Source organism: Anolis sagrei, chromosome 10 (assembly GCF_037176765.1).
Source record: "Anolis sagrei isolate rAnoSag1 chromosome 10, rAnoSag1.mat, whole genome shotgun sequence".
NCBI lineage: Eukaryota > Metazoa > Chordata > Lepidosauria > Squamata > Dactyloidae > Anolis > Anolis sagrei.
Genome location: NC_090030.1, coordinates 27,929,763 through 27,952,766, shown reverse-complemented (window position 1 = coordinate 27,952,766; position 23,004 = coordinate 27,929,763). Strand labels below are relative to the sequence as shown.

General features: G+C 41.8%; 1 protein-coding gene across 4 annotated transcripts; it reads left to right on the top strand.

The window, feature by feature from the left end:
• Window positions 1-2,749: 2,749 nt before the first annotated feature.
• Window positions 2,750-22,626, top strand: SLITRK4 (SLIT and NTRK like family member 4). 4 transcript variants are annotated; one of them, XM_060756443.2, is made up of 3 exons: window positions 3,157-3,477; window positions 7,239-7,355; window positions 18,802-22,626. In XM_060756443.2, exon 3 carries the CDS (start codon window positions 18,854-18,856, stop codon window positions 21,359-21,361), a length of 2,508 nt encoding a protein of 835 aa, XP_060612426.1. In that variant the 5' UTR covers window positions 3,157-3,477; window positions 7,239-7,355; window positions 18,802-18,853; the 3' UTR covers window positions 21,362-22,626. The 4 variants fall into 4 exon arrangements, with proteins under 4 accessions (XP_060612428.1, XP_060612426.1, XP_060612425.1 ...); XM_060756445.2 differs by lacking the exons at window positions 3,157-3,477; window positions 7,239-7,355 and adding an exon at window positions 2,750-2,843; XM_060756442.2 differs by lacking the exon at window positions 7,239-7,355 and having other exon boundaries at window positions 3,393-3,477.
• Window positions 22,627-23,004: the final 378 nt, after the last annotated feature.

Here is a 23,004-nt window from a genome sequence, read left to right as displayed (position 1 = left end):
CTTGCAGCAGAGTTTCTTCTCCTGCTCCTTTTGAACATTTTTTTCGATTTTCCCTTTGCTTGGGATTACGCCTTTTGCGGATGTTCGGATCCATTTTTGTCCTTCCCCGGCATCTCTAAATAAGAGCTCTGTTTGCAGGGGTTGACTTTTACGCTTTGGGAAAAACTCCATCCATGGTTGGGGGAGATATACATCAGATTATGGCATGAGCCGAGCAGAAAAGAGAATGGCCACGGATTTGTACCATTAAGGCTGGTTTTCTGTTGCAAAAACAAACCAAAAGAAGCATAAGAGGAATGTTTCTCCAAGCATATTGCAGCTGTTGCTGAGACAGAAAGAGTCAAAGGAAGGAAGTGCAGAGAGGAGGAGGAGGGAAGGGGAGGATTCTGCCTGCCTTTCCCGCCTCCTTTTGCTCCCTCTTTCTTTTGCTCCCTCTCCTTTCACACACTCAGGCGCTTTTGGGTCGCCCACCCCCTTCCCTTGTGGAGTGGGATGCCATGCAAGGACTGAGTGGAGGCTCAGAGCAGCTGGGGAAAGATGCGCCCCTGGGCCAGCCCTGGACGAGTCCTCACCCAGGTCCTCCTCCTCAGTGGTCTCCGGATGGCCCAGCATCCTTGCCCAGGCTCCTGGAGATGGAGGAGAAGCCCACGCCACCACGCCCAGGCTGGAATGACAGGATGGACCTCCCAAAACCAGGCCAAGGAGGCCACCTGGGCTGAACCAGAGGCCGGGAGCTGTTGAGGGACGCCTTTCTCCCTCCTCTTCCTTCTCTTCTTCCTTCTCTCCTTTCCTCCTCTACTTCTACTCCTTCTCTTCTTCTTCATCTTCTTCCCAACTCATCTTCATCATCATCACCTCCCTTACTTCTTTTTCTTTTCCATCTTCGTCTTTCTACTCCTCTTTCCTCCTTTTCTTAACTCTTCTTTCTCTCATCCTTCTCTTATTCCTTCTCCTTGTTTTCCCTTTTCTTCTTCTTTCTCTTCCTCCTCCTCTTCCTCTTCTTTGCTTCCTTGTCTTCTCTTAACTCTTCTTCCTTCTCTACTTCTTCTCTTCGTCCTTCTCTTCTTCCTCCTCTTCTTTGCTTCCTTCTCTTCTCTTACCTCTTCTTCCTCCTCTACTTCTTCTCTTCCTCCTCCTCCTCTTTGCTTCCTTGGCTTCCCTTAACTCTTCTTCTTCCTCTACTTCTTCTCTTCCTCCTCCTCTTCCTCCTCCTCTTCTTTGCTTCCTTGTCTTCTCTTAACTCTTCTTCCTCCTCTACTTCTTCTCTTCTTTAACTCTTCTTCTTGTCCTCCTCTTTCTCTTCCTTATCCTTCTTGTCTTTTCTTCTTTTTCTCCTCCTTCTCTTTCCTTTCTCCATCTCTTAACACTTGTTTTCCCTCTCCTCTCCTTCTCGCCCATCTCCTTCTTTTCCCTTCCTCCTTCTTCTCCTTCTTCTCTTATCCTCTTCTTTCTCCTCCTCCACTTTCTCTAGCTCCTTTTCTTTGTCTTCTCTTTTTAACTCTTCTTTTTTCCTCCTTTTCTTCCTCACTCTTTTCCCTTTTCTTCTTCTTCCTCTTCTTCCTCTTCTATTCTTCCTCATCTCATATATCTTCTTTATCTCCTGTTTCTTTTCCTCTTTCTCCTCTCTTTCCTCTCTTCTTCCTCTTCTTCTTAACTCTTCTTTTCCCTCTCCTCGTCCCAACGTTTCTCTTCTTTCCTCTCCTCCTTCACCTCTCTTTTCCTTTCTTCTTATTCTTCTCCTCTTTCCTCTTCCTCTGTTTCTCCATATCTATTTAACTCTTCATCTTCTTCTCCCTCTCCTCATTATTATTCTTCTCTTCTTTCCTCTCCCCTCCTCTTCCTTCTTCACCTTCCTTTTCTTTTCTTCTTCCCCTTCCTCTCATCTTTCCTCTTCTCCTCACTTCCTTTTCTTTTCCCTCCTCCTTTTTCCTCTTCTTCTGTTCTTCTATCTCTTTTTAACTCTTCTTCCTCCACTCATCCTCCTTCTCTTCCTTCTTCCCTTCTTCTACTTCTTTCTCCTCCTCTTCCCCTTCTCTTAAGCCTTCTTCTCCCCCTCCTCTTCCTTCTTCACCTTCTTTTTGTTTTCTTCTTCCCCTTCCTCTCATCTTTCCTCTTCTTCTCCTCACTTCCTTTTCTTCTTCCTCCTCCTCCTCTTCTGTTCCTCCATCTCTTTTTAATTCTTCTTCTTCCACTCCTCTTTCTCTTCCTTCTTCTCCTTTGCCCTCTTCTACTTTTTTCTCCTCCTACTACTTCCTCTTTCCTCCTTCTCTTAACTCTTCTTCTCCCTCTCCTCATCATCCCTTTTCTCTTCTTACCTCTCCCTCTCTTCTTCCTTCTTCATCTTCCTTTACCTTTCTTATTCCCCTTCCTTTCATCTTTCCTCCTCTCCTCCTCATTCCCTTTTCTTCTTTTCTCCTCCTTCTTCTCCTCTTTCCTCCTTCTCTTAACTCTTCTTCTCCCTCTCCTCATCCCCTTTTTCTCTTCTTTCCTCTTCCCTCTTCTTCCTTCTTCACCTTCCTTTTCCTTTCTTCTTCCCCTTCCTCTTATCTTTCCTCTTCTCCTCATTTCCTTTTCTTTTCTCCTCCTCCTTCTCCTCTTTCCTCCTTCTCTTAACTCTTCTTCTCCCTTTCCTCATCCCCTTTTTTCTCTTCTTTCCTCTCCCCCTCTTCTCCCTTCTTCACCTTTTCCTTTCTTATTTCCTCCCCCTCCTCCTTCTCTTCTTAACTCTCCTCCCCCCTCCTTTATCTTCCTTCTCCTCACTCCTTTTTCTCCTCCTTTCCCTCCCCCTTTCCCCTTCCTTCTTCTTTCCTTCGCAATTGGCTGCATCTGGAAATCGGACAAAGGTACCAATGCCTCCCCTAAAATGGGGATTCGGGGGAGAGAGAGAGAGAGAATTGGGGGAACAAAGAGAGGGGAGAGATGGAGACTTTCACCTTGCTGTTGGAGAGAAGATGTGGGGGAGAGATGGGAGGACATATTGGAGAGAAGGGGGGACCTTTTGGTTGAGGGAGGGGGCAAATATTGGGAGAGAGGGTGGAAGGACATTCCTCCAAATTGGGGAATTGGGGAGAGAGTGGATATAGATAGATAGATAGATAGATAGATAGATAGATAGAGAGGGAGGGAGATAGAGGTAGAGTGGGGTGGATGGTAGAATTGTCGGCTTTCTCTTCTGCTGTCGCTTGTGTCCGCATCCTTGCCACTCCATCCATCCTTCCTCTCTCTCTTTCTTTCTCTCTCTCTTTCTTTCCTCGGGAGTGCGCAAAGGGAAGCAGCTCTTCAGGGTTTTGTGTGTGTGAGAGTGTGTGTGCGCGCTCCTGCGTCTCGTTGCGCGTGCCCGGGGCTTTCCTCTTTCTGCTCGTTCGGTCAGGCACGAGCACTGCCAGGGCCTCTCTCGCGTGTCCGCGGTTCCTTTTTGGCTGTGGGTTTTCCCCTGGAGTTTGGAGCTGGAGCAACCTTGAGCGCGGCTTTTTCTGGGTAGGTCCTGATTCAATCCCCTTCTATATGTGTCAATGCAATATATGTATATATAGAGAGAGAGGGAGAGAGAGAGCTTATAATGCAATATATATAGATAGATAGAGAGAGAGTGAGAGAGAGGGAGAGAGAGAGAGCTTATAATACAATATATATAGATAGAGAGGGAGAGAGGGAGAGAGAGGGAGAAAGAGAGCATATAATGCAATATATATATAGAGAGAGAGAGGGAGAGGGAGAGCATATAATGTGATATATATATATATATATATATATAGCATATAATGCAAAATATATATATTGCATTATATTATTATAATATATAATATTATATTAATATAATATAATGCAATATATATTGCATTATATGCTATATATATATATATATATATATATATATATATATATATTGCATTATATCCTCTCTCTCCCTCCCTCCCTCTCTCTCTCTATATGCATTGCATATAATGCAAAGAGGGAAAGATAGAGCATATAATGCTATATATATTATATTATATTATATATTATATAATATATAATATGAATATAATATATAATATTAATATATTATATATAATATTAACATAATATAATATATAATATAATATTAACGTAATATAATATAATTATATGCTTTATATATCTATCTATATATATAGCATTATATGCTCTATCTTTCCCTCTTTGCATTATATGCAATGTATATATATATAGAGAGAGAGAGAGAGAGAGCATATAATGCTATATATATATATATATATATATATATTGCATTATAATAATATGATATAATGCTATATATATTGCATTATATGCTATGGGGGAGAGAGAGGGGGGAGAGTGTGTGTATAATGCAATATATATATATATATATAGCATATAATGAAATATATATATTGCATATTAATATAATATATATTATATTATATTATATTATATTATTGCATTATATGCTATATAATATATATAGCATTATATGCCCCCCCTCTCTCTCTATATATATATTGCATATAATGCAAAGAGGGAAAGATATATATATATATATTCCCCCTTTGCATTCTGTCTCTATACATATCTATCTGCCTAGAGATATCAGGACAGAGAAAACAAATCCCACTATCCCCACACACATATATGCGTATTATATATGTGTGTATATATCCCAATATCTAATCGGATTTTGTGAGAGAGAAAGAGACACCGATGCAGAGAAAAAGTATCAATAGATGTGGAGCGAACTATAGATAGATTAGGTATAGATATCTCCCCAAACCTAATAACGATACTTTATTATTATAATATATTTTATACGTTATTATATTATATTGCTATTATTATATTATTACTATTTTATATTATTATCTTATGTTATTATTCTTTTATATTTTTATATTATAATTATTATATTGTTATTATTATTTATATTTATTATTATATTATTATATGTTATATTATTATATTATTCCCTTATTAAATATATATATATATTATTTTTATTATATTATAGTATATTCTATTATTATTATTATCTTATTATTCTTTTATATTATAATTATTATATATTATTTTTATTACTATTTTATTATATTATTGTATATTCTATTATCTTATTATTCTTTTATATTATAATTATTATATATTTATTATTATATATTATTTTATTATTATTTTATTATATTTTTGTATATTATAATATTATCTTATCATACTTTTATATTCTATTATTATATTGTTATTATTATATATTATTTTTATTATATTATTATATTATTCTTTTATATTGTAATTATATTTTATTATTATATATTATTTTTTATTATTATTGTATTATATTATTGTATATTATTTCATTATATTATTATCTTTATTATTCTTTGATATCCTTTCATATTATTATTATATTGTTATTATTATATATTATTTTATTACTATTGTATTATATTATTGTATATTATATTATTATACTATCTTGTACTATTATTTTATATTATTATATAATATTATATATTATTATAATATTATATATAATATAATATTATTGTATATTATTGTTTATTATTGTATCTTATTGTATATTATTATATTTGTATTATGTTATATTATTATAATATTATTATGTTTTTTATACAAACACACACACACTCTCTCTCTCTCTATATATATATCTATACACACACACACACACATACACACACACACACACACACACATATATAATATCTCTCCAAACTATTATTATATCTCTCCAAACCTGGATGGATATTCCCACATACTCTCCCTGTGCATCTCTCTCTAGTTGCATCTCTGTGAGTGTGTGAAAGAGACACACACGCACACACACATACACACACACACACACACACACACACATTATATCTCTCCAAACTATTATTATATCTCTCCAAACCTGGATGGATATTCCCACATACTCTCCCTGTGCGTCTCTCTCTAGTTGCATCTCTGTGAGTGTGTGAAAGAGACACACACACACACACACACACATACATACACACACACACACACACACACACAATATCTCTCCAAACTATTATTATATCTCTCCAAACCTGGATGGATATTCCCACATACTCTCCCTGTGCGTCTCTCTCTAGTTGCATCTCTGTGAGTGTGTGAAAGAGACACATACACACACACACACATACATACACACACAAACACACACACACACACACAATATCTCTCCAAACTATTATTATATCTCTCCAAACCTGGATGGATATTCCCACATACTCTCCCTGTGCGTCTCTCTCTAGTTGCATCTCTGTGAGTGTGTGAAAGACACACACACACACACACACATACATACACACACACACACACACATAATATCTCTCCAAACTATTATTATATCTCTCCAAACCTGGATGGATATTCCCACATACTCTCCCTGTGCGTCTCTCTCTAGTTGCATCTCCGTGAGTGTGTGAAAGAGACACACACACACACACATACATACACACACACACACACACACATATAATATCTCTCCAAACTATTATTATATCTCTCCAAACCTGGATGGATATTCCCACATACTCTCCCCGTGCGTCTCTCTCTAGTTGCATCTCTGTGAGTGTGTGACATAGACACACACACACACACACACACACACACACACACATATAATATCTCTCCAAACTATTATTATATCTCTCCAAACCTGGATGGATATTCCCACATACTCTCCCTGTGCGTCTCTCTCTAGTTGTATCTCTGTGAGTGTGTGAAAGAGACACACACACACACACACATACACACACACACACATACACACATATAATATCTCTCCAAACTATTATTATATCTCTCCAAACCTGGATGGATATTCCCACATACTCTCCCTGTGCGTCTCTCTCCCCCCAAATCTAGTTGCATCTCTGTGAGTGTGTGAAAGAGACACAAACACACACACAAAGAAGACATACATCTGTGTGCATTGAGTGTATGCACAGCTCCAAATCTGGTGGGATCTCAGCGTGGGAGAGAGAGGGAGACACAAAGAGTCGCATGGCATTGGCAGACCTCCCTTCCTGTGTATGTATGTATGTGTTGTGTACCAGTCGGAGCTCTTTGGATATATACTCTCTATGTGTATCAGACCCAGTGTGTGTGTGTGTGTGTGTATGTGTTGCCTCACTTCATCCCTGTGGGTCTCCCTGGCCGGCTTTTTTTGTGGCGCAAAGGCAAAGCGTGGCATTTCCTTAGCCAGTTCTGCCTCTTTCTCTCTGGATTGGGAAAAGGGGGGAGACAGGAGACACACAACTTCCCATCACGTACGTACGGAGAGAACAACTGCAGAGAACGAGAGAACGAGAAAGAAAGAGAGAAAGAGAGAGAGATCCCTTTGGCCCAGAAAGGTAAGGCACCAGGAGATGCTTCATCCAAGGGAGGACCATTTTGCCAAGAGGATGGGGACTCTTGAGCATCTTCCATCCAAGAGAGGACCATTTTGACTCTTGAGCATCTTCCAGCATCTTTGCCTTCCTCTTGCAAAGATGCCCAGGCTCTCCAATCCATCTTCCTTCTCTTCCCGGAAAGAAGGGGGGAAACCAAGGAAACCAAGGACACCCCCTCCTCTAAATCACTGGCATCTTCTCCCCTCTCTGCCCCCCTCTTGATGGAGCCAAAGGATCCGGAAAGGCAGCGAGGGTGATGCGGCAAAGCATTGCGGTGCTGGATCTCAACCCGCCCCCCCCCTCCCCTCTTTTTTTTCCTCCTAGAGATGGAAGAAGAGAGAAGCTAGGCAAAGCCGGAGGGGGTGTTATTTGGGGGAAAGAGGGGGAAAGAAAGGAAGAAGGCTCTGCAAAGGGAGAAGCTCAGGGGGCGCTGGAGGGTCTCTCATCCCAAGCTAGCTCTCAATATTCTTTCTCACCAAATTTCCCAGCCATTGGTTAACCCTATTTCCTCCCCCTTCGGAAAGAAAGAGGCCCTGTCCCATTCTATTTTGGACTCCCTCCTTCCTTCTTCCTTCCTCATTCTCCTTCTTTCCTCTCCTTCTTCCTCCTCCTTTTTCTCCTTCTTCCATCTCCCTTCTTCTCCTTCTTTCTCCTTCTCCTCATTTCCCCTCCTTCTCCTTCTTCCTCCTTCTCCTCTTCTTTCTTCTCCTTCTTCTTTCTTCTTTCTCCTTCTCCTTCTCCTTTCCTCTCCTTCTTCACCTTCTCCTTCCTCCTTCTCTTCTTTTTTCTCCTTCTCTTCTTCCCCCTTCCTCCGTCTCTCTGCTTCTCCTTCTCCTTCCTTCCTTCTTTCTCGTTCTTCTTTCCTCTCCTTCTCCTCTTTCCTTCTTTCCCCCTCCTCCTCCTCCTTCTCCTTCCTCCTCCTCCTCTTTTTTCTCCTTGTCTTCTTCCTCCTTCCTCCTCCTTTCTTCTTCTTCCATCTCCCTACTTCTTCTTCCTTCCTTCTTTCTCCTTCTCCTTTCCTCTCCTTCTTCTCCTTCTCCTTCTTCCTCCTTCTCCTCTTCTTTTTTCTCCTTCTCTTCTTTCCCCTTCCTCCGTCTCTCTGCTTCTCCTTCTCCTTCCTTCCTTCTTCTCCTTCTCGTTCTCCTTTCCTCTCTTTCTTCTCCTTCTCCTTCTTCTTCCTCCTTCCTTCTTTCCCCTTCCTCCTCCTCCTCCTCCTCCTTCCTCCTCCTCTTCTTTTTTCTCCTTGTCTTCTTTCTCCTTCCTCCTTCTCCTTTCTTCTTCTTCCTTCTCCCTACTTCTTCTACTTTCTCCTTCCTCCTCCTCCTCCACTTCTTTCTTCTCCTTCTCTTCTTCCTCCTTCCTCCTTCTCCTTTCTTCTTCTTCCATCTCCCTGCTTCTCCTTCCTTCCTTCCTTCCTTCCTTCCTTCCTTCCTTCCTTCCTTCCTTCCTTCCTTCCTTTTCCTTCTACTTTCCTCTCCTTCTTCTCATTCTTTTTCCTCCTTCCTTCTTTCTCCTTTTATTCTTCTGCTTCTTCCTCTTCTTTCTTCTCCTTCTCTTCTTCCTCCTTCTCTTTTCTCCTACTTTATTCTCCTTCTTTCCTCTGCTTCACCTTCTCCTTCCTTCTTTCTCTCTTCTCCTTCTTCTTTCTCCTTTCTTCTCCTTCTCCCTTCTTTTCCTTTACCTTCTTCCTCCTCCTTCTCCTTCCTCCTGCTTTCTTCTCCTTCTCCTTCTCCTTTCTTCTCCTTCTTTCCTCTCCTTTCTTTTCCTTCTTCCTTCTCCTTTCTTCTTTCTTCTCCTTCTCCTATTTACCGGTGCTGCTTTCTCCACATCCACCCATTGCTGCCTCCTTCCTTCTCTTACCCATTCTCCTCATCATGTCGCCACTCTCCCTCTTCCCTTCTCCTTTCCCTTCTCTTTACCCTTTCCTCCCTCCTTCTCCCTTCACACCCACCCTCCATTTTGACCTCTACTTCTTCCCCCATTCCTCTTTCTCCTTTCCATCCAAACACGCCTGTTTGTTTCTTCTTGGGATGCCCAAACGTTTTATTCAGTACAGGGTGAGAAGGGCGGAATATAAATATTAATGTTATTATTATTATTATTGACACAAAAGCACAGTATCTCACAGCAAACAAGATCTATATGCTGGATTTCGTATCACAACATCACAAGACGAACACTTCCCAAGCATATAGGACTGGTATATTGTTGTTGTTATTATTATTGGTATATTGTTATTATTGTTGTTGTTATTATTATTATTGGTATATTGTTATTATTATTATTATTATTATTATTATTATTGGTATATTGTTATTATTGTTGTTATTATTATTATTGACACAAAAGCACAGTATGTCACTGCAAACGAGATCTATATGCTGGATTTCGTATCACAAAATCACAAGTCGAACACTTCCCAAGCATCTAGGACTGGTATATTATTATTATTATTATTGACACAATAATAATAATAATAATAATAATAATAATAATAGTATGTGACAGTATGTCACAGCAAACGAGATCTATATGCTGGATTTCATATCACAAAATCACAAGTCGAACACTTCCCAAGCATCTAGGACTGACATAATAATAATAATAATAATAATAATAATAATAATAATAGCATGTGGCAGTATGTCACAGCAAATGAGATCTATGCTGGATTTCGTATCACAAAATCACAAGTCGAACACTTCCCAAGCATCTAGGACTGACATAATAATAATAATAATAATAATAATAATAATAATAATAATAATAGCATGTGGCAGTATGTCACAGCAAATGAGATCTATGCTGGATTTCGTATCACAAAATCACAAGTCGAACACTTCCCAAGCATCTAGGACTGACATAATAATAATAATAATAATAATAATAATAATAATAGCATGTGGCAGTATGTCACAGCAAATGAGATCTATGCTGGATTTCATATCACAAAATCACAAGTCGAACACTTCCCAAGCATCTAGGACTGACATAATAATAATAATAATAATAATAATAATAATAATAATAATAGCATGTGGCAGTATGTCACAGCAAATGAGATCTATGCTGGATTTCATATCACAAAATCACAAGTCGAACACTTCCCAAGCATCTAGGACTGACATAATAATAATAATAATAATAATAATAATAATAATAATAATAATAGCATGTGGCAGTATGTCACAGCAAATGAGATCTATGCTGGATTTCGTATCACAAAATCACAAGTCGAACACTTCCCAAGTATCTAGGACTGACATAATAATAATAATAATAATAATAATAATAATAATAATAATAGCATGTGGCAGTATGTCACAGCAAATGAGATCTATGCTGGATTTCGTATCACAAAATCACAAGTCGAACACTTCCCAAGCATCTAGGACTAGTATATTATTATTATTATTAATAATAATAATAATAATAATTATTATTATTCCATCGTCTGGCTTTCCTCCTCCTCCAACCACCGCACTTTCTGCAGCCCTTTCCCCCAAAACAACCTCATTCAAATTCTCCTTGTCCTTCCCCTCCTGCAGTTCATTTTCTTCTATCCCTCTTCCTGCCACTTTTCCTCCACCGCTCATTTTCACCTTCTATTGTTCGCCAGGAATCTTTCTTTCCACCTCTTTTTGCAAACACACTTGCAAAACATACTTTCCACCCAAAGTATTTCAGAAATGACAGCTTGCTCTATGCAAGAAACGGGCCCTTTGCTCCCTGTTTTGGAAGAAGATTGGCCTTCCTCAAGAAGGACCTTAGGATAGGAGATGGGTTTGAATGGTGCATCTGGTGGGCATATAAAATTATATAAGGTTATGCATGACCAAAAAAGTTATTGGATGATGTCAACCCATTAAAGGGTGACTTCGTTTTGCATTATCGGCCGGGGAGTGCTTTGGGGACGAAGAAGAAGTCCCACCGGCAACATGGCAATGCTTTCTGGTGACCTGTACAAGTGCTAATGGTTTGTTGTATGTTTTTTCGGGGTATATGGCCATGTTCTATAGGCATTCTCTCCTGACGTTTCGCCTGCATCTATGGCAAGCACCCTCAGAGATAGTGAAGTCTGTTGGAACTAGGAAAAACGGTTTATATATCTGTGGAATAACCAGGGTGGGACAAAGGACTTGTCTGCTGGAGCTAGATGTGAATGTTTCAACTGACCACCTTGATTAGCATTTGATGGCCTGGCAGTGCCTGGGGCAATCTTTTGTTGAGAGGTGATTAGATGTCCTTGTTTGTTTCCTCTCTGTTGTTGTGCTGTCCTAATTTTAGAGTTTTTTTTAATACTGGTAGCCAGATTTTGTTCATTTTCATGGTTTGAAATTGTCTACATGCTTGTGGATTTCAATGACTTCTCTGTGTAGTCTGACATAGAATCATAGAATCAGAAGATGGAAGATGGACTACTATACCACACCAAGCATACTGATCTTGTCTGATTTTGGAAACTAAGCAGAGTTAGTCTTGATGTCTTCTGGGATAGGAGACCATTAAGTAATATAAGGATGTCCAGGTTGAATATAGAAACTATTTTACCTGGAGACATCCATAGAATCCTAGAGTTGGAAGAGACCTCATGGGCCATCCAGTCCAACCCCCCGCCAAAAAGCAGGAATATTACATTCAAATCACCCCTGACAGATGACCATCCAACCTCTGTTTAAAAGCCTCCAAAGAAGGAGCCTTCACCTCACTCTGGGGCAGAGAGTTCCACTGCTGAACGGCTCTCACAATCAGGAAGTTCTTCCTCATGTTCAGATGGAATCCCCTTTCTTGTACTGTATTTTGAAGCCATTGTGCTGAACCCCACCAATGCTGGAATTGAACCAAACTTGGCACACAGAACTCCCATGACCAAATACTGGAAGAGTTTGGTGGACATTGACCTTGAGTTTTGGAGTTGTAGTTTGAAGCCATTGTTTTGCGTTCTAGTCTCCAAGGAAGCAGAAAACAAGCTTGCTCCCTCCTCCCTGTGACTTCCTCTCACGTATTTATACATGGCTATCATATCTCCTCTCAGCCTTTTCTTCTTCAGGCTAAACATGCCCAGCTCTTTAAGCTGCTCCTCATAGGGCTTGTTCTCCAGACCCTTGATCATTTGAGTCGCCCTCCTCTGGACAAATTCCAGCTTGTCAATATCTCTCTTGAATTGTGGTGCCCAGAATTGGACACAATATTCCAGGTGTGGTCTGACCAAGGCAGAATACATGATGGTTGTGAGAGTGGTCCAGCATTTCTGTGTTCTCAAATAATATGCTGGACATCTAATCACCTCTCAACAAAAGATTGCCCCAGGCACTGCCAGCCCATCAAATGCTAATCGAGGTGGTCAGTTGAAACATTCACACCTACCTCCAGCAGACAAGAGTCCTTTGTCCCACCCTGGTTATTCCACAGATATATAAACCCATTTTTCCTAGTTTCAACAGACCTCACTACCTCTGAGGATGCTTGCCATAGATGCGAGAGGAAGTTACAAGGAGGAGGGAGCAAGCTTGTTTTCTGCTGCCCTGGAGACTAGGAACAATGGCTTCAAACTACAACTCCAAAACTCAAGGTCAATGTCCACCAAACTCTTCCAGTATTTGGTCATGGGAGTTTTGGAGAAACGTCAGGAGAAACGTCAGGAGAGAATGCCTCTAGACCATGGCCACATAGCCCGAAAAAACCTACAACAAACCAATATGATGTGACTCTGCTATGGCTGACTTCTCAACAAAAGATTGCCCCAGGCACTGCCAGGCCATCAAATGCTAATCAAGGTGGTCAGTTGAAACATTCACACCTAGCTCCAACAGACAAGAGTCCTTTGTCCCACTCTGGTCATTCCACAGATATATAAACCCTTTTTCCTAGTTCCAACAGAACTCACTACCTCTGAGAATGCTTGCCATAGATGCAGGTGAAACGTCAGGAGAGAATGCCTCTAGACCATGGCCATATAGCCCGGAAAACCTACAACAACCCAGTGATTCCAGTCATGAAAGCCTTACTATATTAGTACTATTTACTAAAGAGACACTTGGCACAGATACTCAATGTGTCCAAATGTGAACACTGGTGGTGTTTCAGGAAAACAGACCTTGACATTTGGGAGTTGTAGTTGCTGGGATTTATAGTTCACCTACAATCTACGAGCAATCGGAACTCCATCAACTATGGAATTGAACCAAACTTGGCACACAGAACTCCCATGATCAACAGAAAATACTGGAAGATTTTGGGTTGTTGTACGTTTTTTCGGGCTGTATGGCCATGGTCTAGAGGCATTCTCTCCTGATGTTTCGCCTGCATCTATGGCAAGCATCCTCAGAGGTAGTGAGGTCTGTTGGAAGTAGAAAAATGGTTTATATATCTGTGGAAAGACCAGGTTGAGACAAAGGACTCTTGTCTGCTGGAGTTAGTTGTGAATGTTTCATCTGACCACCTTGATTAGCATTTGATGGCCTGGCATATAAACCCTTTTTCCTAGTTCCAACAAACCTCACTACCTCTGAGGATGCTTGCCATCGATGCAGGCGAAATGTCAGGAGAGAATATCTCTAGACCATGGCCATATAGCCCGAAAAAACCTACAACAACCCAATATGCTGAATTCTCCAATCACCTCTCAACAAAAGATTGCCCCAAGCACTGTCAGGTCATTATATGCTAATCAAGGTGGTCAGTTGAAACATTCACACCTAGCTCCAACAGACAAGAGTCCTTTGTCCCACTCTGGTCATTCCACAGATATATAAACCCTTTTTCCTAGTTCCAACAGAACTCACTACCTCTGAGAATGCTTGCCATAGATGCAGGTGAAACGTCAGGAGAGAATGCCTCTAGACCATGGCCATATAGCCCGGAAAACCTACAACAACCCAGTGATTCCAGTCATGAAAGCCTTACTATATTAGTACTATTTACTAAAGAGACACTTGGCACAGATACTCAATGTGTCCAAATGTGAACACTGGTGGTGTTTCAGGAAAACAGACCTTGACATTTGGGAGTTGTAGTTGCTGGGATTTATAGTTCACCTACAATCTACGAGCAATCGGAACTCCATCAACTATGGAATTGAACCAAACTTGGCACACAGAACTCCCATGATCAACAGAAAATACTGGAAGATTTTGGGTTGTTGTACGTTTTTTCGGGCTGTATGGCCATGGTCTAGAGGCATTCTCTCCTGATGTTTCGCCTGCATCTATGGCAAGCATCCTCAGAGGTAGTGAGGTCTGTTGGAAGTAGAAAAATGGTTTATATATCTGTGGAAAGACCAGGTTGAGACAAAGGACTCTTGTCTGCTGGAGTTAGTTGTGAATGTTTCATCTGACCACCTTGATTAGCATTTGATGGCCTGGCATATAAACCCTTTTTCCTAGTTCCAACAAACCTCACTACCTCTGAGGATGCTTGCCATCGATGCAGGCGAAATGTCAGGAGAGAATATCTCTAGACCATGGCCATATAGCCCGAAAAAACCTACAACAACCCAATATGCTGAATTCTCCAATCACCTCTCAACAAAAGATTGCCCCAAGCACTGTCAGGTCATTATATGCTAATCAAGGTGGTCAGTTGAAACATTCACACCTAACTCCATCAGACAAGAGTCCTTTGTCTCACCCTGGTCATTCCACAGATATATAAACCCATTTTTCCTACTTCCAACAGACCTCCCTACCTCTGAGGATGCTTGCCATAGGTGCAGGCGAAACGTCAGGAGAGAATGTCTCTAGAATATGGCCATATAGCCTGAAAAAACCTACAACCATCCAATTTGCTGTGACTCTGCTAGAATCATAGAGTTAGAAGAAACTCTATGGGTATGTCAGCTATGGCTGACTTCTGTATTCACCTCTCAACAAAACATTGCCCCAGGCACTGCCAGGCCATCAAATGCTAATCAAGGTGGTCCGTTGAAACATTCACACCTAGCTCCAGCAGACAAGAGACAATATCAGAAGAGAATGCCTCTAGAACATGGCCATATAGCCCGAAAAAACCTACAACAACCCAGTGATTCTGGTCATGGTTTCTTCCGTACCAAATTAGTACTATTTACTAAAGAGAAACCTCTTTCCGAGCGTGAAAATGTGAAAGGATGAGAAGCGGGCATCATTAGCTGTCACCTAACTCTGCACCGATAGGGTACGGCACGCATTTGGAATGAGCATTGTGTAAGAATGGGCAACGATCAGCTTTTCTTCCTGCAATCCCCAATCCTCGCTCTCCGTCTTGTGTCTTTTGCACAGACCCAATTCCATCCTTCTCGTTCCCTCCGTGTGCCTTTCCAAAAGGGCTTGTTTGTGTCGTGTCTGCACAAACGCTTTCTGCACATCTTTCTGCGTTTGGATGCATTGCACTGGGAATGCTGTGGAGGGCATTTGGGTTTTGGATATTGTGAAGTCAAGCCACATCCTTTCTGTAAGGAAAGGAAGAGGCCGAGGATAGGGATAGAGAGAAGGAGAGAGATTGAAAACAGTTTCTCAACCTGGGTTTCTCAACTCTTGTCTGTTGGAGCTAGGTGTGAATGTTTCAACTGACCACCTTGATTAGCATTTGATGGGCTGGCAGTGCCTGGGGCAGTCTTTTGTTGAGAGGTGATTAGATGTCCTTGTTTGTTTCCTCTCTTGTTTTGCTTTTGTAATTTTAGATTTTACAGTATTTTAATACTGTATTGTCAAAGGCTTCCATGGCTGGAATCACTGGGTTGTTTTAGGTTTTTTCGGGCTGTATGACCATGGTCTAGAGGCATTCTCTCCTGACGTTTTGCCTGCATCTATGGCCAGCATCCTCTGAGCTAGTGGGGTCTGTTGGAACTAGGGAAAAGGTTTTATATATTTGTGGAATGACCAGGGTGTGGCAAAGAACTCTTGTCTGTTGGAGCTAAGTGTGAATGTTTCAACTGACAACCTTGATTAGCATTTAATGGCCTGGCAGTGCCTGGGGCAATCTTTTGTTGAGAAGTCAGCCATAGCAGAGTCACAACATATTGGGGTGTTGTAGGTTTTTTTGGGCTATATGGCCATGTTCTAGAGGCATTCTCTCCTGACGTTTCGCCTGCATCTATGGCAAGCATCCTCAGAGGTAGTGTGGTCTGGGACAATCTTTTGTTGAGAGGTGATTAGAGAAGTCAGCCATAGCAGAGTCACAGCATATTGGGTTGTTGTAGGTTTTTCCGGGCTATATGGCCATGGTCTTGAGGCATTTTCTCCTGACGTTTCGCCTGCATCTATGGCAAGCATCCTCAGAGGTAGTGAGGTCTGTTGGAACTAGGAAAATGGGTTTATATATATGTGGAATGACCAGGGTGGGACAAAGGACTCTTGTCTGCTGGAGCTAGGTGTGAATGTTTCAACTGACAACCTTGATTAGCATTTGATGACCTGGCAGTGCCTGGGGCAATCTTTTGTTGAGAAGTCAGCCATAGCAGAGTCACAACATATTGGGGTGTTGTAGGTTTTTTCGGGCTATATGGCCATGTTCTAGAGGCATTCTCTCCTGACGTTTCGCCTGCATCTATGGCAAGCATCCTCAGAGGTAGTGAGGTCTGTTGGAACTAGGAAAATGGGTTTATATATCTGTGGAAAGACCAGGGTGGGGCAAAGAACTCTTGTCTGTTTGAGCTAGGTGTGAATGCCTACCTGCGTGACCGCATCTCCGTATACGAACCCACACGATCTCTCCAATCATCTGGAGAGGCCCTGCTCATCATCCCACCTGTCTCGCAAGTGTGAGTGGTGGGGACGAGGGACAGGGCCTTCTCTGTGGTGGCCCCCCAACTTTGAAACTCTCTCCCCAAGGACATCAGACAATCCCCAACATTGGCAGTCTTTAGGAAGAGCTTGAAGATGTAGCTGTTCCGATATGCTTTCCCAGAATAGGAATCTCCTGGCATCATGTCCCAAATGCACTTTATTAGAGATTTACGATTGTCTGCACACCGCACTTATCTCCAAAAACCTACCTATTTCACCTATCATTTCCAGCATTTTCGAATTTTTATTCCTTACATTTGGCCCGGCCTCAGTTTTCAATGCGTCGTGGTGTTATTGTCTAATGTTTATTGCTATTGTTGTAATGTTTGTTGTTTTGCTTTATGAGTATTTATTGTTTTATTGCTATGCTATGCTGTTGTTTTATTGTAAGCCGCACCGAGTCCTTCGGGAGATGTTAGGTAAAGGTAGTCTGCTGACATTAAGTCCAGTCATGTCTGACTCTGGGTTGTGGTTCTCATCTCCATTTCTAAGTCGAAGAGCCAGCGTTGTCCGTAGACACCTCCAAGGTCATGTGGCCGGCATGACTGCATGGAGCGCCGTTACCTTCCTGCCGGAGCGGTACCTATTGATCTACTCACATTTGCATGTTTTTGAACTGCTAGGTTGGCAGAAGCTAGGGCTGACAGCAGAAGCTCACGCCGCTCCCCGGAATCGAACCTGCGACCTTTCGATCAACAAGCTCAGCAGCTCGGTGCTTTAACCCACTGCGCCACCGGGGGCTCCTCGGGAGATGTTAGCGGGGTATAAATAAAGGATAATAATAATAATAATAATAATAATAATAATAATAATAATAAGGTTCTTGTGGGTTTTTTCGGGCTATATGGCCATCTCCTAGAGGCATTCTCTCCTGACGTCTATGGCAAGCTTCCTCAGAGGTAGTGAGGTCTGTTGGAACTAGGAAAAAGGGTTTATATATCTGTGGAATGACCAGGGTGGGGCAAAGAACTCTTGTCTGTTGGAGCTAGGTGTGAATGTTTCAACTGACCACCTTGATTAGCATTTGATGGCCTGGCAGTGACAGGGGCAACCTTTTGTTGAGAGGTGATTAGAGAAGTCAGCCATAGCAGAGTCACAGCATATTGGGTTGTTGTAGGTTTTTTGGGCTATATGGCCATGTTCTAGAGGCAATCTCTCTTGACGTTTCGCCTGCATCTATGGCAAGCACCCTCAGATGTAGTGAGGTCTGTTGGAACGAGGAAAATGGGTTTATATGTCTGTGGAATGACCAGGGTGGGACAAAGGACTCTTGTCTGTTGGAGCTATGTGCGAATGTTTCAACTGACCACCTTGATTAGCATTTGATGGCCTGGCAGTGCCTGGGGCAATCTTTTGTTGAGAGGTGATTAGATGTCCTTGTTTGTTTCCTCTCTTGTTTTGCTGTTGTAATTTTAGTTTTTACAGTATTTTAATACTGGGTTGTTGTAGGTTTTTCCAGGCTATATGGCCATGTTCTAGAGGCATTTTCTCCTGACCTTTTGCCTTCATTTTTAATATTTTATTATTTACTTAATATTTAATATTTTAATATTTTATTTTTTTAATATTTATTTAATATTTTAATACTGTTTATAATTCTGGGAAGACTGCATTTACAACGTGTCCCCTCCTTTCTCTTGCAGATTCCGATCTTTGTTCAAGACCACGTTAGGTTTGGCTGCTGTTCCTAAAAAGATGCTTCTGTGGGTCTTTCTGGTGTTGTCCAGTCCAGCTTCCTCAACCGATCCAGAGACTGACGCATCTGTGGAAATTTGCAATGTTTGCTCCTGTGTGTCGGTGGAGAATGTACTTTATGTCAACTGTGAAAAGGTTGCAGTCTACAGACCAAATCAGCTGAAGCCTCCATGGTCGACTTTCTATCACCTCAATTTCCAGAACAACCTCCTCATCATCCTGTATCCAAATACATTCCTGAACTTTACTCACGCTGTCTCCTTGCAGCTGGGGAACAATAAACTGCAAAACATTGAAGGAGGAGCTTTCTTGGGCCTCAGCGCATTGAAACAGTTGCACTTGAACAACAACGAATTAAAGGTCCTCCGAGCGGACACTTTCCTCGGCATCGAGAACTTGGAGTATCTCCAGGCTGACTACAATTTAATCAAATATATCGAAAGGGGGGCCTTCAATAAGCTTCACAAGCTGAAGGTCCTCATCCTGAATGACAATCTCATCGCCTTCCTTCCTGATAATATTTTCCGGTTTGCGTCTCTAACCCACTTGGATATACGTGGGAACAGAATACAGAAACTGCCCTATATCGGGGTGCTGGAGCACATTGGGCGCATTGTGGAGCTGCAGCTGGAGGACAACCCGTGGAACTGTACTTGTGACCTCTTGCCTTTGAAGGCATGGCTGGAGAACATGCCCTATAACATCTACATCGGAGAAGCCATCTGCGAAACACCCAGTGACTTGTACGGCAGGCTTTTGAAAGAGACTAACAAGCAAGAGCTGTGCTCCATGGGGACAGGAAGTGATTTCGATGTCCGCATCCTGCCTCCGTCACAGCTGGAACCGGGCTACAGCACTCCCAATGGCCACACAACACAAACGTCCGTGCACCGATTGGTCACCAAACCGCCCAAAACCACCAACCCTTCCAAGATCTCGGGTATCGTTGCGGGGAAATCGCTCTCGAACCGCAATCTCAGCCAAATTGTGTCCTTTCAAACCCGAGTGCCCCCTCTGACTCCTTGTCCGCACCCTTGTGTTTGCAAAACGCACCCTTCGGATTTGGGATTAAGCGTCAATTGTCAGGAAAGGAACATCCAGTCATTGGCTGAGCTGGTCCCTAAGCCGCTGAATGCCAAGAAGCTGCATGTGAACGGCAATTACATTAAGGATGTGGACACTTCTGACTTTGCTGAGTTTGAAGGGCTGGATTTACTCCATCTGGGCAGCAACCGGATTGTGGCGATCAAAGGGGAGGTTTTCCGCAACCTCACAAATTTACGGAGGTTGTACCTGAACGGCAATCAGATCGAGCGGCTGAGTCCGGAAATGTTTGCCGGCCTTCACAACCTTCAGTATCTGTATTTGGAATACAATGTCATCAAGGAGATTTTGGCGGGCACCTTTGACCTGATGCCCAACTTGCAGCTGCTGTACCTGAACAACAACTTGCTGAGGAGTCTGCCGGCTTACATTTTTGCCGGGGCTCCCTTGGCTCGGCTGAACCTGAAAAACAATCATTTCATGTACCTGCCGGTAAGCGGCGTCCTCGATCACCTCAAATCCCTGACCCAAATTGATCTGGAAGGCAATCCTTGGGACTGCACTTGCGACTTGGTGGCTCTGAAGCTGTGGCTGGAGAAACTCAACGACGGCATCGTCGTGAAGGAGGTCAAGTGTGAGACGCCGGTGCAGTTTGCAAACATCGAACTAAAGTCTCTCAAAAATGAGATCTTGTGCCCCAAGCTCTTGAAGTCAGCCTTTTTTACCAGCCCTGCACCCGTGGTCACATTCACAACACCCTTGGGCCCAATCCGGAGTCCTCCGGGTGGCCCGGTTCCATTGTCTATCCTCATCTTAAGCATTTTAGTGGTGCTGATTTTAACCGTCTTTGTTGCTTTTTGTCTTCTGGTGTTCGTTCTCCGTCGCAACAAGAAACCATCCGTGAAGCACGAAGGGCTGGGCAACCCTGAGTGCAGTTCGATGCAACTGCAGCTCCGGAAACATGACCACATGTCGAACAAAAAGGACACTCTCGGTGCCGAGGCTTTCATCCCTCAAACCATTGAGCACATGAGCAAAAGCCACTCCTGCGGCTTAAAGGAAATGGAAACGGGTTTCACGTTTTCCGAGCCGCCGGGGCAGAAACTCATCCTGAGGAACAACAGCGACAAGGACAAAGATTTATTGCACATGGATCCCAGGAAAAGACTCAGCACAATTGACGAACTCGACGAGTTATTCCCAGGACGGGATTCGAATGTATTCATCCAGAATTTTCTGGAAAGTAAAAAGGAATACAACAGTATAGGGGTCAGCGGCTTTGAGATCCGCTACCCAGAGAAACAGCAAGACAGGAAAAACAAGAAATCTTTAATAGGGGGGAATCATAGCAAAATCGTAGTTGAACAAAGAAAGAGTGAGTATTTTGAATTGAAAGCGAAACTTCAGGGCACGCCGGACTACTTACAAGTTCTCGAGGAGCAAACGGCTTTGAATAAGATCTAGGTCATGCAATCGTATTTCCTACAGAGGACATTTATTTAATGATGCAAGTGCCTTTTGTTGACATTTCCTTTCCAAATATGATATTCTACCAGTGGGCCGAGAGGCAGGGGAATCGAGGGTGTGTGATCAAACTCTGGTTCGAAATAGGTGCGGTTTCACAACTTTCGCCCAGTGGAAATCTATGGGAATCCTGCGAGACTATGGCCAAAAAAAGTGTTGCTTTATACACATATTTCACTGAATTTAACCTCAAGAGGCATATATGTTTTGTACCCTATCGGCAAAACTTGACGTTCCTTGTGATTTGTTTAAGCAAATGCGCAAGGTGAAATGGGGGTAAAAAAAAATAAAACAGGGAGAAGAAAAGGAACTGATCCGTCCGGGCTGGTGTATCTCAACTGGTCATCCATCGGCTTTTGGATTAAATGTGGCGGTCGAACTGGAGTTAGTCAATCCCCATGGTGTGTAGTGTTGTAAGCAGCACTGTTTTAGAGCTTACCCAAAACCACGTTTTTACAAAAAGCAAAACAAAAAAAAGCATGCAAAAAGAAAGAACATTCGATAGTACGTGTAAAATTGGTTACCTTTATGGCCTGCATCTTGAAACCCGCTGGATTTATAATGTTCAATTGTGCAGAAATCTTTGTTTTCCAAAAAAAATGCCATGCATTTGCATCCCTAGGAATCAATTTGACCGTCTTGACACATACCATGAATCGGCATTACGATGGAAACCAATCCGCTAACCAACCCACGACAACGAGAAGCAAATACAATTTTCGTTTTTGAAAAATGGCAGCACTCAACGCGATGAGAAAAGAAAAATATATATATATATTTCACTGTAAGACTAATTTATGGCTTCTTTACCCCTGTTCGAACCCATTTCTCAGTGACGTGAACCTTCTCTCAACCCCCCAAAGGTTGTCTAAAATTTTACGAAAAAAAAGAATTTGCTTGCTGTGTGAGCGTTCCAGAAATTATTTTTGTAAGATAATTCATATTTATGAAATACTTTGTATACTAAATAGGGGGAAAAAATTATGTACTCCTCAATATGTATTTAAATATGCCTGATTTGTTTTTTCCTGGTCACAAAGGTGCATTAATCATTCAGTATAATTTAAAAACAAAAACCAGAAGAAGGCGAAAGAACAATATACCAAACAGAAACTGTTGATGAAATGTATAGATTTATTATCCAAGAGTCAATGTGATCAGGTCTCAGAATAATAATAATGATAATAAAATTATGTTCTGTACTACTCTTGTGAAGCTACCAGGTGAGCTTATTTTGAGATTGATACATAATTGGGTTTCTTTGCTTAGTTGGATGGCCATCTGTCAGGGGTGATTTGAATGCAATATCCCTGCTTCTTGGCAGAATGGGGTTGGACTGGATGGCCCATGAGGTCTCTTCCAACTCTTTGATTCTATGATTCTATGAGTTGCTTTGACGGATATTGTGTTTTGGGTTGTTGTTCGGGCTTTCTGGTACTTCCGGCCTTTGTGGATTATTTCATAGAATATGTTTCGGTTTGACAAGTTAAACATGAGCCAACAATGTGATGTGGCGGCAAAAAAAGCCAATGGGATTTTGGCCTGCATCAATAGGAGCATAGTGTCTAGATCTAAGGAAGTAA

Coding starts and splice junctions, on each gene's coding strand:
- SLITRK4 (XM_060756445.2), top strand. CDS start 18,854: ATGCTTCTGTGGGTCTTTCTGGTGTTGTCCAGTCCAGCTTCCTCAACC.